The sequence below is a fragment of the Notothenia rossii genome (assembly GCF_949606895.1).
Source record: "Notothenia rossii genome assembly, chromosome: 2".
Classification (NCBI taxonomy): Eukaryota; Metazoa; Chordata; class Actinopteri; order Perciformes; family Nototheniidae; genus Notothenia; species Notothenia rossii.
This window is the reverse complement of record NC_136904.1, coordinates 21326693-21340582: the sequence shown is the minus strand read 5'-3', so window position 1 is coordinate 21340582 and position 13890 is coordinate 21326693. Positions and strand designations below refer to the sequence as shown.

Genomic DNA, 13890 nt, shown 5'->3' with positions numbered 1-13890 from the left:
AGGAGTGATTACTTTATGGCATCTTTCATTACTTGCCTCATGGTGCACAACACATTTACATTACATGATTTCTCTTTTAAACACCTGATAAATAGGTTTCCAAATAAATAGTATTCATTAATATGCTAATGTGGTTTTCATTTTCCTGTGCGATCAAAGACAGCAACATTTTAAAAGATTACATTTGATTTTTCCCCTTCGCCTCCACCTCCTCCAGATGTGCCATGTACAGTAGATATCCTTATACACGATTGCCACACATACAAGTGGCTATCCAGGTATGTTAGGCCAACCTAAGTAGGAGGTGAGACTGATATCGTTCTCTCCACTGCTCCCTATCTCCTGCAGTCAGTGTTTGTTTGAGAGGGAACTCATAAATAACTGTCACTTTTCCTCTCCACTCCACTTGTTTCAAACTACTGTGACAAAAGATAGGAGTGGGGGAGCCTTATCCAGCTCTTTGCTGTACACTGTATATGCGCATGGCTGTGTGTGCATGTCTGAGCTTGATTCTTATACTAAAATGTGAATATTCTGTCAATCATGTCAACACACAGTCACACTCAGATATATGTCTCAATGCTTTCCTTCATTCCATCTTTCCCTACCTTTATCCTTCATTTAACTTCTACTCCCTTTTCCCCCCTCCTCCTCCTCTTCCTCTTTCTTCTCTCCTTTACAAAACCCTATCTGCATTATCCTGAGCTTCTCAATTATCTGGCCTAATGCATGCACCACTAAGATTAGTTTGCAAATTTAATTAATTCTTATCAAGGGGACTGCATAGCAGATGCTGGGGCAATTAGCACTTAATGGAAAACACAGGGACAGCAATGTTAACGTTTTAATTCCACAGGGATTTTGTAAGTCCCTGAGACGTGTTATTTTCTGTCTTCCCTTTCACACTTCAGATCTTATTTTTTAAAAGCACTGCAGTCTCTCAACCTGAACCAGACCAGAGAATGCGTGTCTGTTTTTAATTAAAAGCAAGAGGTGCTGCAGACTACCTGGCTGCTGAGATAGAGGTGACACACAACAAACTAACACACACACACACACACACACACACACACACACACACACACACACACACACACACACACACACACACACACACACACGCACATAGGTTTGTTACTTACCCTGCCTGTTTTGAAGGTGTTTTAGTGCCGGGGATAGTGGGATGCTTGTAGTACCTGTATGAAAAACAACTGCAATTAATAAGAGCTTTTTTTTCCTGCAGGTGAAAATGCAGCACAGCATTTTTCCGACAGCAGCAGCATCTTCCCTCCGCTGGGCATTGAAGTATAATAGTGCTGGGACTGGGGCGGAACAAGGGCTGAACCAGTTCACTCCTGGGATGGGCTTTATCTAATGTTTACCATACAAGATGGTCCATGCAATGCAACACCCCCACCTGGGCTACAAACTGAGTGAAAGAGAATAACCATGGTCAGGATTATTTTGTCTGTAAATCTAAATGTCTGGATTGGATTCAGTAGTCAGTGTGTGTATTGCTACAAAACAATCAAAATAAGTTGTAAACACTTAAAAGGGTGTGTTTCTCAGGTCAACAGAGACCAGTTAAGCTCCGACCTGGTCTCTGCTCCTGCAGCCTTCCAGGTGAATGCATTCTCACTGCAGCTTTAACTGCAGTTGCCCTTCATAGTGGTGACAGATGGAGAGCATTTAGCCCTAATGACACAGAGGGCCTCCAATCCTCTGCCCTGATGGACCTGCTCTGTGTGTCCTGATGGCCAGGATGAGGGCAGTAAAGACTTATGGTGGGGACTCTGTGTTTGTGTGTGTGTTGTTATTCTGTCTGGGGTCAATAATGGAGACAATATAGAAACGGGGATGCCCGACTCTTACCGGCTTTCCTCCAGATTTCTTCTGGCAGGTATCCTGATGGAGGCCTGTGTAAGAAGTCTCTGTGGATCTCTGAAACAAACAAGCAGGCACAGTCTCAGTTTCAGTTGCACACAGTGAAAGACTCTTGATCTGCACAAACACACATCCACAAGACTACCCTATAGTTTCCATTATTTTTTTGAAACAATGTGTGATCACATCAGAAAATAAGTCATCATTCACTTTTTCAGTTATTTTTGTGAAAGAAATAGAATTCAGGAGTAAATACGGGAGTAAGAAAAGTGAATACAAATGTATAACATTATTAAGTATGCTAGCTGTGTTAGGTTATAATACATTTTTTAAAGATCCAAGATGTTGCAACTTGATTTGAATTGCTTCAAAGCATAATCTAGAGTTGTGCATTTTCAGAAAAATATCATAATCTAACTTTTGTAAATGGATACAAAGGTCTTTTTCTTTTTTAGCATTTTGAACAAGCACTATCTTGCTAAGTGTTTTGCTTTGCCAAACAGACCCTGTGTGTGTTTGTCTACCTGTCTGTCTGCCTGTCTGCCTTTCAGCAGCCGAGGGAGTTCCTACGGGCAGTGACTCGCTGCTGCTAGCTGTGTTGGAGGAGGAGTTGTGGTGAGGAGGAGGAGGTGGTTGAGGAGGAAGAGGAGGAGGAGGAAGGCAGTGCTGTCCGTTGCTCCCACCTTTTTTCATCTCCTCCACGTCGCTGTAACGCCGGATCCAGTGATTCATCTCCTCCCGGTCGGCCTCCTGGCAGCGGCGCAGAACCGTCAGAGAGCGCCTCGTCTTCTCCACCATGTCCATGATGCAGTTCAGGAGCTGCAATGGGACAGGATGCTGATGAGTTGAAAAGTCACTCTGTGATAAATTAATGGAAGAAGTGCCCCATTCAATTCAAATTGCAAATTCACACGTCACAAAGAACAAGTCCCCCCAAAAAGATAAAAATGTATCATCTACACAGTAGTAAATACTTTTTACTTCAACAAAATTGTATAAATCCATGAAAAAATGTCAAAGGTCACAAGAAGGAAGCAAATTTAAAAGGCAAAGGTCGCTTTTGGAACCTTGCAGTAAATCTGCACACAATATTTTGATACGTCCTTGAGACATACCACGTAGCAGACGTGCATGTTTGCATGTGAATGTTTCTGTGTGTTTTTGTCTTTGTTCATGGACGGTGTGCTTGTTGGTGAATTTCAATGTCTAAAAGCATTACAACAACAATAGTGTAACAGCTGGGCTGCTGATGAAAAAGTCGAGCCCATTCCTTCCACCCTTCTGCTCCTTTCCCTGCCAACTCAACAGATTCCCTCTCTTTTCTTTCCTTCCCCGTGGTGTAAACAGTGTCACTTTTTTTCCACGGTGCCCTGTTTCCAGACCCGGCCAGGTTTGCTAAATGTGTTTTACATGGTTGACATTCAATTCATATCATTATTCCCATTGATCTTTCCCTCTCTGTCTCTGCCTCCTTCCCTCTGTCTCACCACTCCCTCCCTCCCTTTTGAGTTAGATATATTTATTTCAGTGAAGTGTTTCTAATTTGGCCGGGGTCCAGGCCTGGCCGGTTCTCTCCATGACTGCAGCTCTTGTCTCAGCTGCTCTCCCCAGCTGGAGCTGCGCTCTGCTGGGTCCTGAGCTCCATCTGGGGCCCTGTTTCTCTCTCTGTGTGTGTGTGTGTGTGTGTGTGTGTGTGTGTGTGTGTGTGTGTGTGTGTGTGTGTGTGTGTGTGTGTGTGTGTGTGTTAGTCTATGTTTTGTGTTAGCATGATTTTGTCTTCTTATAGTTGGGTTCCAGAAAGCCTTATAGGTGTGTATCTGTTGTTATTTCACCCCTCTGACACAGACCTCTTATGGTCAGCTGTCTGTCAACTGCACACTCAGATGGGACGGAGGTTGTTCTGTCTGTCAACAGCTCCTGTCCCACTAAAATTAGCTTCGATCACCTGTTTGCCTCTTAGCTCTTTTTTTCCACTCCTTCATGAATGAAACCAATGACTTTAATCATAGCTATCATGCTGATACTTACATTATCTAGGTGCTTCCATTCCTCTGCCCACTCTCGATCAGTAAGACGGTGGTCAATCACCTCCTCTTGGCGGGCTCCATGCACTGCTATAAGACAAAAACATGGTTCAGATTCAGCACCTCAACACAGTAGACTTTATACAGTATATTGTATTACTGACTCCAAGCAGCCAAATCAAAACATTATTTATTTCTGGTGGTTCTCATAATAGATTTGACCTATTCCTTTCCTTGTTTTTTCTTATTGTTAAGTTGTCAATTTAGTGATTGACATTATTTATTTCAAACAAAGCAGCATATTGTGTATTTGCATAGCCTCGTCTGTGAGACAATTTGGCAAATAATTCATGTGTTTAACGGGAAAGCAGAGGGAAGGCATATGGTTGCCACAGTTGTAGCATGTAGGCATGTATGGATGTGGTCTTTATATAGACGCACTGCCACAAGGATTATCACACCGGGCTGACAACTGGCCTTTGTTCTCTACATACACCCCACTTAGATATACACCAGCGGATAATGTTGACCGTATGACTGAGGACTTTAGAGCCATAGATTTGCGTGAATGCAGCCGTCCTACCTGTTGGCCGGTGCCTGTCTCGGGTGTCGCGGTGTTCATTATGTCTGTAAGCGTCTCTGTATTGGTGCGCCAGGGCCATGTCTTCTAAGCGATAGTGTTGGGGTCCCATTTGGGGGTTGGGTGGATGTGGTAGGCCGTTGGGAGGGTGGTTGGGGAGGCCGTTGGGAGGCGGGTGAGCAGGAAGACCTGTGCTGGGGCTGAAGCGTTGACTGGGGCTGATGGTGCAGGGCCTCTTAGCATGGTGCTCCGGGTGCATGCCGTCTCTCTCTGAGCCCTCTTTTGTCCTGCAAAGGAAGAAATGGGAGTGGGTTCAACCCACCATAGATGTGATGTTGTATATGGCAAGCCTTACCATGATACTATTTAATGCAGTGAGGCGACTATAATTGGTATTTTGTAGTAGCCCAGACTCCGATATCCTTTTAAAAGAATTGGCCTGGCAGCAGATAATGTCAGCACCACACAGCTAGCAGAATACAGTATCAAAAGGACACCCCTAAGCAAAAGATTGTTTTCGAAAATACATATTATTTATAGGAAAACGAATCTCTCTTTGTACAATCTAGTTTATATTTTCCACTTGAGACAGACTACCTCTAATCTCTGTTTCCACTACCACATTTACCATTATTCCACAAAAATCTACCAAAGAATCGATTAACTGCTTTAAATAAACACTGAACCAATCAGAAATGGTTTTTGAAGCCTGGACCAGCATCTAAAAACAAAAGCCATTATTGAGGCAATTTTCTCTTCTCAACTTTTTTTCATTGAGGTTTTTTTAACACCGTTTGTCAAAAGGAAGAGAAATAAGTTTAGTGCGTCAAGTTTCTCCAGCTAGTCCATCTATGGCCTTGCCAGACCACAATGAGTAATGTGAAAACAGTGGGATGGGATGGCTTTGCCAGGCCAAATATGCCATGCCAGTGTATTACTTCACACTTTAGGAAAACATGCCCCAGCAAAGACCAGAATGCCCTTGAGATCAGATCAACAGACGAAAAATGACCTGCTGTAAAAACATGCTAAACAAGTAGACTGATATCATTCATTTCTGCTGTTTGTGTTCTCAAAGTGTTTTTTTAAGATTACCTCAGGAACACAAACGTTCAAAAACAACTCTCGCATGGTGTATGCAAACACATACTCACACACATGTATTCTGGCTGAGAGCCTTTTTGTTCAGTTACAGTAAGGCAGGCCCCCACAAAAGCGTTTGCACAGCTGTACGCCATATGTAGCAAACAAAGCCAAGTCCAACTGTACACCCTGCAACTCAAGCTCTTAATCTGAATATCCCTCAGCCAACTCTTAGATTGCAAGTATTTCTCCTTCTCCCTCCCACTCTGCTCTCTGGCTTTAGGGGCAATATGGGCTGAATGCTATGTGTTTGGCAGATGTTTACTGTCTGTGTACTTTAAGTCAGTGTGTGTGAGAGGTTGTGTTTTCCAGCCATCTGGACAGTTTAAATGGGAGTGTTGATATTAATCTGTTTAGCTGGATGGCAATAGTCAGGCACTGGATGCAAATCACTATTTATCATCCTGGGGATCAAAGCAAATAAATGCAGCGAGATGGTGTGTGTGTGTGTGTGTGTGTGTGTGTGTGTGTGTGTGTGTGTGTGTGTGTGTGTGTGTGTGTGTGTGTGTGTGTGTGTGTGTGTGTGTGTGTGTGTTTGTATATTTGTGTATGATGGCTATAATCGTACACATCCCTGGCTGTAGTATCTGACAACTCAGAGGAACAGCTGGCGCGATGTAGGCCCTGCCCCAGCTTAAATCGCCCTCCCCACCCCCCCAGCTGTGTATAAACCACAGGTCAGTAGGCGGAGGTGTGTGGATTACAGTGGGATTGCACGTTCAGCTCCAAGCCCTAGTCCCATCCAAAACCACCACTGCCCACCTCCCCAAACCCCGCTCAGGATGTGCTCAGTGTTACGGTCAGCACATCACCATCTGGACACATCCCTGGCATATGGACAGCTGCTGGGAGCCCACAGGTCAGGCAGCACGAGAGAGGAAGTGAGGGATCGAGAGAGGGAGAGAGAGACAGTGATAGAGAGAGACAGATAGGTGAAAAGGTGATCAGGAAAGAAGAAGGACAGTGCCAGGAAGTGAAGGAGGAAGAAAATGGAAGAAAGCTAATTTGTCTTGAGAAATGTGGGACCATTGCAGCTGTTGGTCTTTGGGTTGTGCTGAGGACAGTTACAGTACTTAACTCCCTCTTCCCTTCCCTGTCTGTCTCTCTTTGCTCTTCTCACACACTCTCTTTGTTTTCCTACACTGCATTTATTTCACCCCTCCCTCCCAGACAGCTGGCAGAGCCAACCTGGCATCGGGGATATCCACACTTCCGCCTCCCGCACCGAAGATTTATAGCCTCCTCTTGTCACTTGGCATTCTAAAATACCTCTAAATAAGTCGTATAAAACAGAGCGTGGGCAAGAGTCTGCCAAAGTGCGTGCGCATCCGCCTCTGAATGTGTTTGTATGTGTTTTTTTGTAATTAATGGAGATACGCTACCTGTCAGGGGTCCTTCTCTTGCCGTGCTCATTCAACTCCAACATGATCTCAGAGGAGTCGAGGGGCGAGCTGGCATTGGCGTCCAGGAGAAGCTGCTCGTGTTGGGCCAGGTACTGAGCTGGGGTCTGCTTAGCCAACCTGGCACAGTGCAGCAACTCTCTCTGCAGCAGGGGCAGGTTTGCCTTTGAGAGAGAAGACAGACAACTCTGGATTAAAAGTGAAATACATAGTAGAAGGAAGGATATAGATGTATTGAGCTGATGTAACAGTAGAGCAGCGTGTTAAGTGGACAAGAGGTGAGCTAGAAAGTCATGATGGAATAATAGATAGATGGGGTGAGAGTGAAATAATGCCAGATTAGAGCGAGAGAAAAAAGGAAGTGATAGATGAAGAGACAGGATGAGATAAGAGAGGTCTCCTGACACCTTCCTCTGCCATGTGTCTCTCTCTCTCCCTCCAGGGTGTGTGTGTGATTGTGATTGTGTGTGTGTGTGTGTGTGTGTGTGTGTGTGTGTGTGTGTGTGTGTGTGTGTGTGTGTGTGTGTGTGTGTGTATGTGAGTGTGTGTGTGTGTGTGTGTGTGTGTGTGTGTGTGTGTGTGTGTGTGTGTGTCAGTGCTGTCAAATAGCCCTCTCAGAACTGTCTGATTGATAGAAGGCAGCCATTGCTGTAATATCCCAGATGTGGAGGCTCATCACATGCCACGGGGTCTGACACACTCACACACAACAATTGTGCAAACGGACAATCACAAGCACACCTCAACATTTTCTACAGTAAACACAATAAAGGTTTCTAATCAATACAAGGTTTGCTTTTCAGCCTCTCTATTTCTGTTTGGAGGGAGAAATATGAAGTAGCACAGAGGAAAGACATACATACAGTGTCTGCACACACACAAACACACACACAGTCCTGAACACTGGCCGTATAAACATCAATCAGTATCTACCTTCAGGAAGGGAATGACGAACGGCCTCAGAGGGAAGTTGGTGGCCTCATGAAGTTTGGAGTGAAACTCTTCGATGGTGAGGGTGGAGTTCTGCCCAAAGACAACACGGAGGGTTAGCAGAGTCACAAAGAGACAAACTAATACAACACTATCCTACAGAGTAGCTGGAGTCCCAAAAATGTTTTTTTTTAAGTTAGTCATGTAAATCCATGGTTATTATCCTTTGTGCCCAACATTAAAAAATGTAGTTGGGGGCAAACTGTATGCAATATATGAATGAATAAATGGATATAAATGTGTGATTTTGGAAATATTAATCACAGTAACACCACATGAATCTGATCACCACTTACCACCAGTCCCAGCACGAGGCTGCGCACTCTCTCCCCGATCTCAGGCGATATGTCGTTGCCAAACTGCTGCAGCGTGGTCAGGAAGCGCTTCAGTTTGCAGAGCTGCCGGGCGCCACAAGCTGGCGGGAGCTGCTGGTTGGACAGTGAAGCCGTCGAAGACATGGCCGGCCCATTACTGAAGCCGTTAGGAGTGGACGGAGCACCGTTCAGCGATGTAGGAGAGTGGCTGCTTCCATTCAGCACTGCAGATTAAAGACAGAAGGAAGAGAATACGTGAATTGGGTCAGTCGTTTTTGAGAGTCCTGGGGGCATCTGACAGATCTGGGGGTGTGATGAGGGCAGATGCACTTATATCCTGCTGATAGAGGAGTGTGTGGTTAAGATGAAATATTAGTAAAGCACACAAAAGACTTACATTTGAAGCCTGTGGCATGAAATGCACATCATTCAGTGGTTCTGCCAGTTGGATTGAGCGCTCTGTGTGAGTGTGTTTGTGTGTGTGTTTGCTGTAACCTCAGCTGTCTCACAAGTGGTACCATCTGACCCCCATCCCCCTCCATCTCCCCCTGTATCAGTGTATTCCACTCTGCTCCTCACCCTCTCCCCCTCTCCCCCTCACTCACTCACTCACTCACTAGGACACAACTATAAGAGGAACTTGTTAAAGAGGTGCCAAAAATAGTGCCGTGGCCTGTGTTACTTTTATTCCAATAGCAGGTGTGTAGCTAAATCTGGCCCTACACATGTCCACCAGCTGAGAGTAGATTTGCAGCTTTAAGGTTTAGAATAGACTCGGCACTCAAATATATAATCACTCACATAGTCCTTGTATTGCCGGCACAAACAAACTCACAAATAGCTCAAACACACACACACACTCACGTGCAAATGCATGCTGAGTATATATTTCATTTATGTGAGAAAATATAGAGTTATTTAGTGAAAACTGAAAACCCTTTTTAACCATCTTTGGTCTCGTCAGTGTGCCGCTTGTTTTTTTTTTGACATTTTTGTGAACAAATTATGACAAAATGAAACTGACTTCTCTAATTTGAATCAAACTATATATAAATGTACCCATAAATGAATGATTGCATTTCATTATGGTAGCATATGAAAGCTCTTAAATTACATACAAACTATAATTTTATCAGCGCTGAAGCGACATCATTTAAAAAAGAAAAATGCATTTACAGGACTCAGCAGTGAGCTATTGTGGAGTGCACCACTATATGTTGTAAACATACATGAACACAAGACTACATGCAGTTTACTTGCTGAATTATTCTAGTTATTATATATACTTCTTGTTGCTTTAATCTTTGGGTCGAGGGCCTGAACACATATGGACTTACCCATGTGATCCCAAGAAGCAGCGCTTGTGTTCTGGTTTTAGAAGAGGGATAGAGCTACACTGCTGGCTGCCCGCCACAACAGGTGAAACAACATAGCCTGTCATTGCTATATAGGGAAGAAAGTAGTCTATAAACCGCAACGCCACCATAGCCATCGTTGCCCAACCAGCTGGTAAACAACACGGACACACATGACCACACAATGCCACAGCCGCACTCGCACATGCGCCCAGAGACACTTGTCCCACTAGCAAGGGCATTCTACACACCAGAAGACACACACGGATAGATGCTTGTAGAGACACACACCTGACACACAAATGACTCCAACACTTGTTCAACTGGGAAGAAACACATATTTCTAATGTCTCTCCCTTTACACAAGCATATAAAGTGTCCACGATAGTTGATGTAAGAGAGGCAAATGGCCGTGTGGTGCATTGTAGATTCCCTGCAGTTTCAAAAGTGTATTAAATTGTGTAATTTATTACAGACTGATGAGTGAATCCTTTTATTTTAGCGTTTAGCGGAGCTTAAAAACACAGTGAAACATCGTCAGTAAAAAAGCATTCTTACAAGTTCACTTTCAAGGCAAATTACGGACCATTTAAAAAGAGTTTGGTTGATCATTGGTGTGAAAAAAGGGAGAGTGAGACTGGGAATGACAATGTGGAATCAAACCCTGGACATGCAGTAGTGATCACTGATGTATCTGATATCCATATTAACCTCTGGGCCACTGGTTCCCTCAATAGAGCACAGTTTTCATCTGGACACAGCACTAAGATATGCATGTCATCTATGTTGAGAAGGAAGGTTTCAAAATCAGTGAAGCGTTAGCACCTCACATAAAATAGTAATGAAAGGGTCCTTACTTGATTTACTGGTAGCAGGGGTGAATGAAGCATTACGATTGGATGCCTGGCTAACAGCCGGGGGTGGAGGAGGCATGGTGGGTGGAGTGGACCTGGGTTGGGTTTTCACATCCGCAGGTGAATCTGGCATTGTTCCAACCTTCTGCACTCTGCTACCTGCCATTTGAAAGAAGGAGAACAAAAAGAAGAGAATCATCAACATGGTGCTCCAGTATGACAAAAAAACCTATTTACAAAGTGGAGACAGCTGGTTAAGGACCACTGACATTTTCACCTGGGACCCATCGATTGTTTCCTTAAACCAGAGGCCCCATGAAAACAGCCAAAACAAATCAATGCAGGGAGTGGAAATGAATCCAAACTTCCATTGTGTCTCTCTTGTTGGAGATTCATGGGCCTGGGAGACATACAGTAACACCTGCTCACTTGCTCAGCTGCTGCTCACTGAACCCCCCCTCTCTTTTCCCTCTCTCTCTCTTACACACATACACTCCATGTAGCTCTGACATCCCAATCAGTGCCCCTCCACTGTAACCTCCAACCCCCAGACACACACACATATATTCACATGCACACACTCTTCCCCGCCTGTCCCCTCTCGTCCCCTAGTTCAGACAGCCGGCTTGACAGTCAGTGACAAGTGCAGCTGGATCTGCTGCTGTCCGTCACTGTGGCCTGCATGGCTTTCAACAGGGTGCCGTCCTGCTACCAGAAGCTTCACTGTCCTCTGCCAGACACCCTGCCAGCACCAAACAAGGCAACCCGGGCTCTGTTGCGTGAAGGGAAAGAATGTTGGGACATGAGAAGAAAACATGACACGATGTTCTGGGGCCACAAGTGTGTGAGGACTGTGGCCTTACATTGTGTGTTTGTGGCAGAGGGCCTCATCCAGTCCCTACATACAGTGTGTGTTTTTCATGCACACAACTGCATACACAAGTCTGAATACATAAGCAGCATGTCTGTTATTTTGTGATATACAGTATATGTTGACTGTCTTTATGTCTATGTCCGAGTGTCGGTGCAGCTGCTGGAACCAGATCTTCCTGCAATGTAAACTTGAGCTGGGAGGTGTGATGACTTTTGCAGCCTGTGAGCAGATTGCTTTAGAGTACAGTAGGTGTACATGTGTGTAACTGGAAGGGAACGCTATTAATGTGTGGATTGCAATACAAAAATCAATATGCAGCTCGGTTTATATCTTAGACATTAATGTGTGTGTTTCTGCACTACAACACAACACCATTAAGTGTAGTAAACAAATGCATTTATAATCTAAGATCTTTTATGCACAAGCAAAGCAGATGTAAACAACATCATAGACTTTATGTGGCATTCATTGATCCCTGATAAACCTCTTCTCTCTGTTTTTCTTTTTCTGTTCTTTACCTGTCTCTCAATGTATTACAGAAGAATAACCTTAGTCTGATCTCGAAGGATCCCAAACAAAAGGCTTATTTCACATGTTATATTGTAATGTGCACAGGAGACTAGGCTTCTGCAATTAACACAGGGAAAAATGTAGAGCTGCAACTGGTTATTTGTATTATCGATTAATCTGCAGATTATTTACTTATTCAATAATTAACTGTAGTCTATGAAACGTCAAAAATGCCATCAAATATCTGGTTTTGTATTAGTCCAAAAATAAAAATAAATATAGACTTTAGAATCAAATAAAGAGCAAATCCTCTAATATGAGAGGCAGGACAAGAGAACAATTTACCTCTTTTGCATTATTTGTGCTGACATATGGAAATAAAAAATTGGCAGAAAAGGGGTTATTATTCGGCAGATAGCAACTTGTTATACTAATAATAAAAAACGAAATTCCAAACGCTCATGGCCTTTCAAACATCAGAACAACTTTAAATCTATTGTAGTCACAAACTAACAATATTAATAACTTCAAAATAAAGGGTTTTATTTATTTCACTCCTCGTGAGCTAACTATAAACCCAGTGTTTTCCTCCACAGAACTCCTGCCTCAGTTGGCCTCAGTCCTTAGTGTTAGCCTATTTCTGAGAGCTCATGTTAGATGCATTCAACAGCTGGTGTCTGTATTTAAAGAGTTCCACTCTGGAGTGTGCTGCACGAGGGCCATTGACACAGTGATCCTCAAGAACACGAGGGGCACTCCGCTGTTTTGCCGAAGCCAGACGCACTAAACATAAACACACAAGGTGGTAGATAGAGGCAGATGGGAAGCGCTGGTATAAATAGATGCAGCCATTTTCTTTTAAAGATCTCCTAAACACACAAACAAGCTCTCTGTGCTGCCGCATTGGTGGGCTGCTTCCTGTAGAGAGGCAGCCATATGTTTCAGTAAACCTCCTCTTTGATCAAATATACTGTGCCACTGTATGCAGAGTGTACTGCAGGACTGTGTTATAGAGAGTAGTTTATTTTCCATACAGACAAGTCTGAGGTTACACTCAAGTGAACAAAACTGGGCCCACGTGTGATCCAAAGATCAAGAGGGTGATGTGAAATGTTGTCTTTACAACACAGCTATTTTTGTCTCTTCTTTGAGAGGACAGGAGAGGAAGATAAGGGGCCGTGCTGTCTGTCTGCTCCCACCGTGGGATTATGGACAGCTGTTTAATCTGACCAGCTACAGGGACAGGGCACACACATACACACTATGCTCTGAATTTCACTTTAATACATCAGGAAGTCTGCTAGATCTGCAACCCCGTCCGGTGCCATCTGTGCTCCCATTGTGCTTTGTGCTGAAGGACGAAACACTCACACCGAGAGAAGTAGGAATATAGAGAGATTGGTATATCAGGTAAAACAGACCTGTGGTTAAAGGTCCAGGTATGGAGCGTACGAATGCTCCTGTCTGCAAGCTGCTCTGTTTCACCCCGCAGGTTTTTATCTGGCTCTCTGAGAGGAGCCACTTTGTGATCAATACAGCTGAGAATAGATCTGCTCGGGGTACAGATACTTCCCAAACATTCACTATTGAGTATTAGCCTGAAAATAAAACAATACAATGCAGTAATTGTAACCTTCCTCTCTTCTGCTGTCTGTATCTTACTCTCTGAACAGCTGCATGTCTGCATATTTGACGTAATCAGGGCTAAAAGATTGCTCACCAAAGAAACAGTCTGCACTCTGAGTTCTAAAAATGTTCTCTGTCTTCAACTCTCTCCTTGTGCCATGATGAAACAAGATGAAAAACAATTCCCTGAGAGACACACAAAACCACAGATCATGAACTGTACAACTGCAAACACACACATTTTATGTCATGTTTGTAGAACTTTCTTTTGGGGTTTGTTATAGATTTATGACATTTGCCTTCATTAAACCCATCAAAACAAACATACATACACAG

General features: G+C 43.8%; 1 protein-coding gene across 7 annotated transcripts in view; it reads right to left on the bottom strand.

Annotated features, from left to right (window-relative positions):
• Nucleotides 1–13890, bottom strand: part of cbfa2t3 (CBFA2/RUNX1 partner transcriptional co-repressor 3) — a 41910-nt gene that overhangs the window by 7538 nt on the left and 20482 nt on the right. For 3 of the 7 annotated variants that reach the window (XM_079667049.1, XM_079667050.1, XM_079667054.1), the window contains exons 2-10: nucleotides 10548–10703; nucleotides 8318–8559; nucleotides 7965–8054; nucleotides 7014–7195; nucleotides 4492–4775; nucleotides 3913–3998; nucleotides 2409–2742; nucleotides 1873–1941; nucleotides 1143–1196 (exon numbers count right to left, since the gene is read on the bottom strand). In XM_079667049.1, coding sequence (XP_079523175.1) covers nucleotides 1143–1196; nucleotides 1873–1941; nucleotides 2409–2742; nucleotides 3913–3998; nucleotides 4492–4775; nucleotides 7014–7195; nucleotides 7965–8054; nucleotides 8318–8559; nucleotides 10548–10703 — 1497 coding nt within the window. Of the gene's footprint in view, nucleotides 1–1142; nucleotides 1197–1872; nucleotides 1942–2408; nucleotides 2743–3912; nucleotides 3999–4491; nucleotides 4776–7013; nucleotides 7196–7964; nucleotides 8055–8317; nucleotides 8560–10547; nucleotides 10704–10813; nucleotides 11116–13890 lie in introns of those variants that run through there. The other 4 variants (XM_079667051.1, XM_079667052.1, XM_079667055.1 and 1 more) reach the window with 3 other exon arrangements.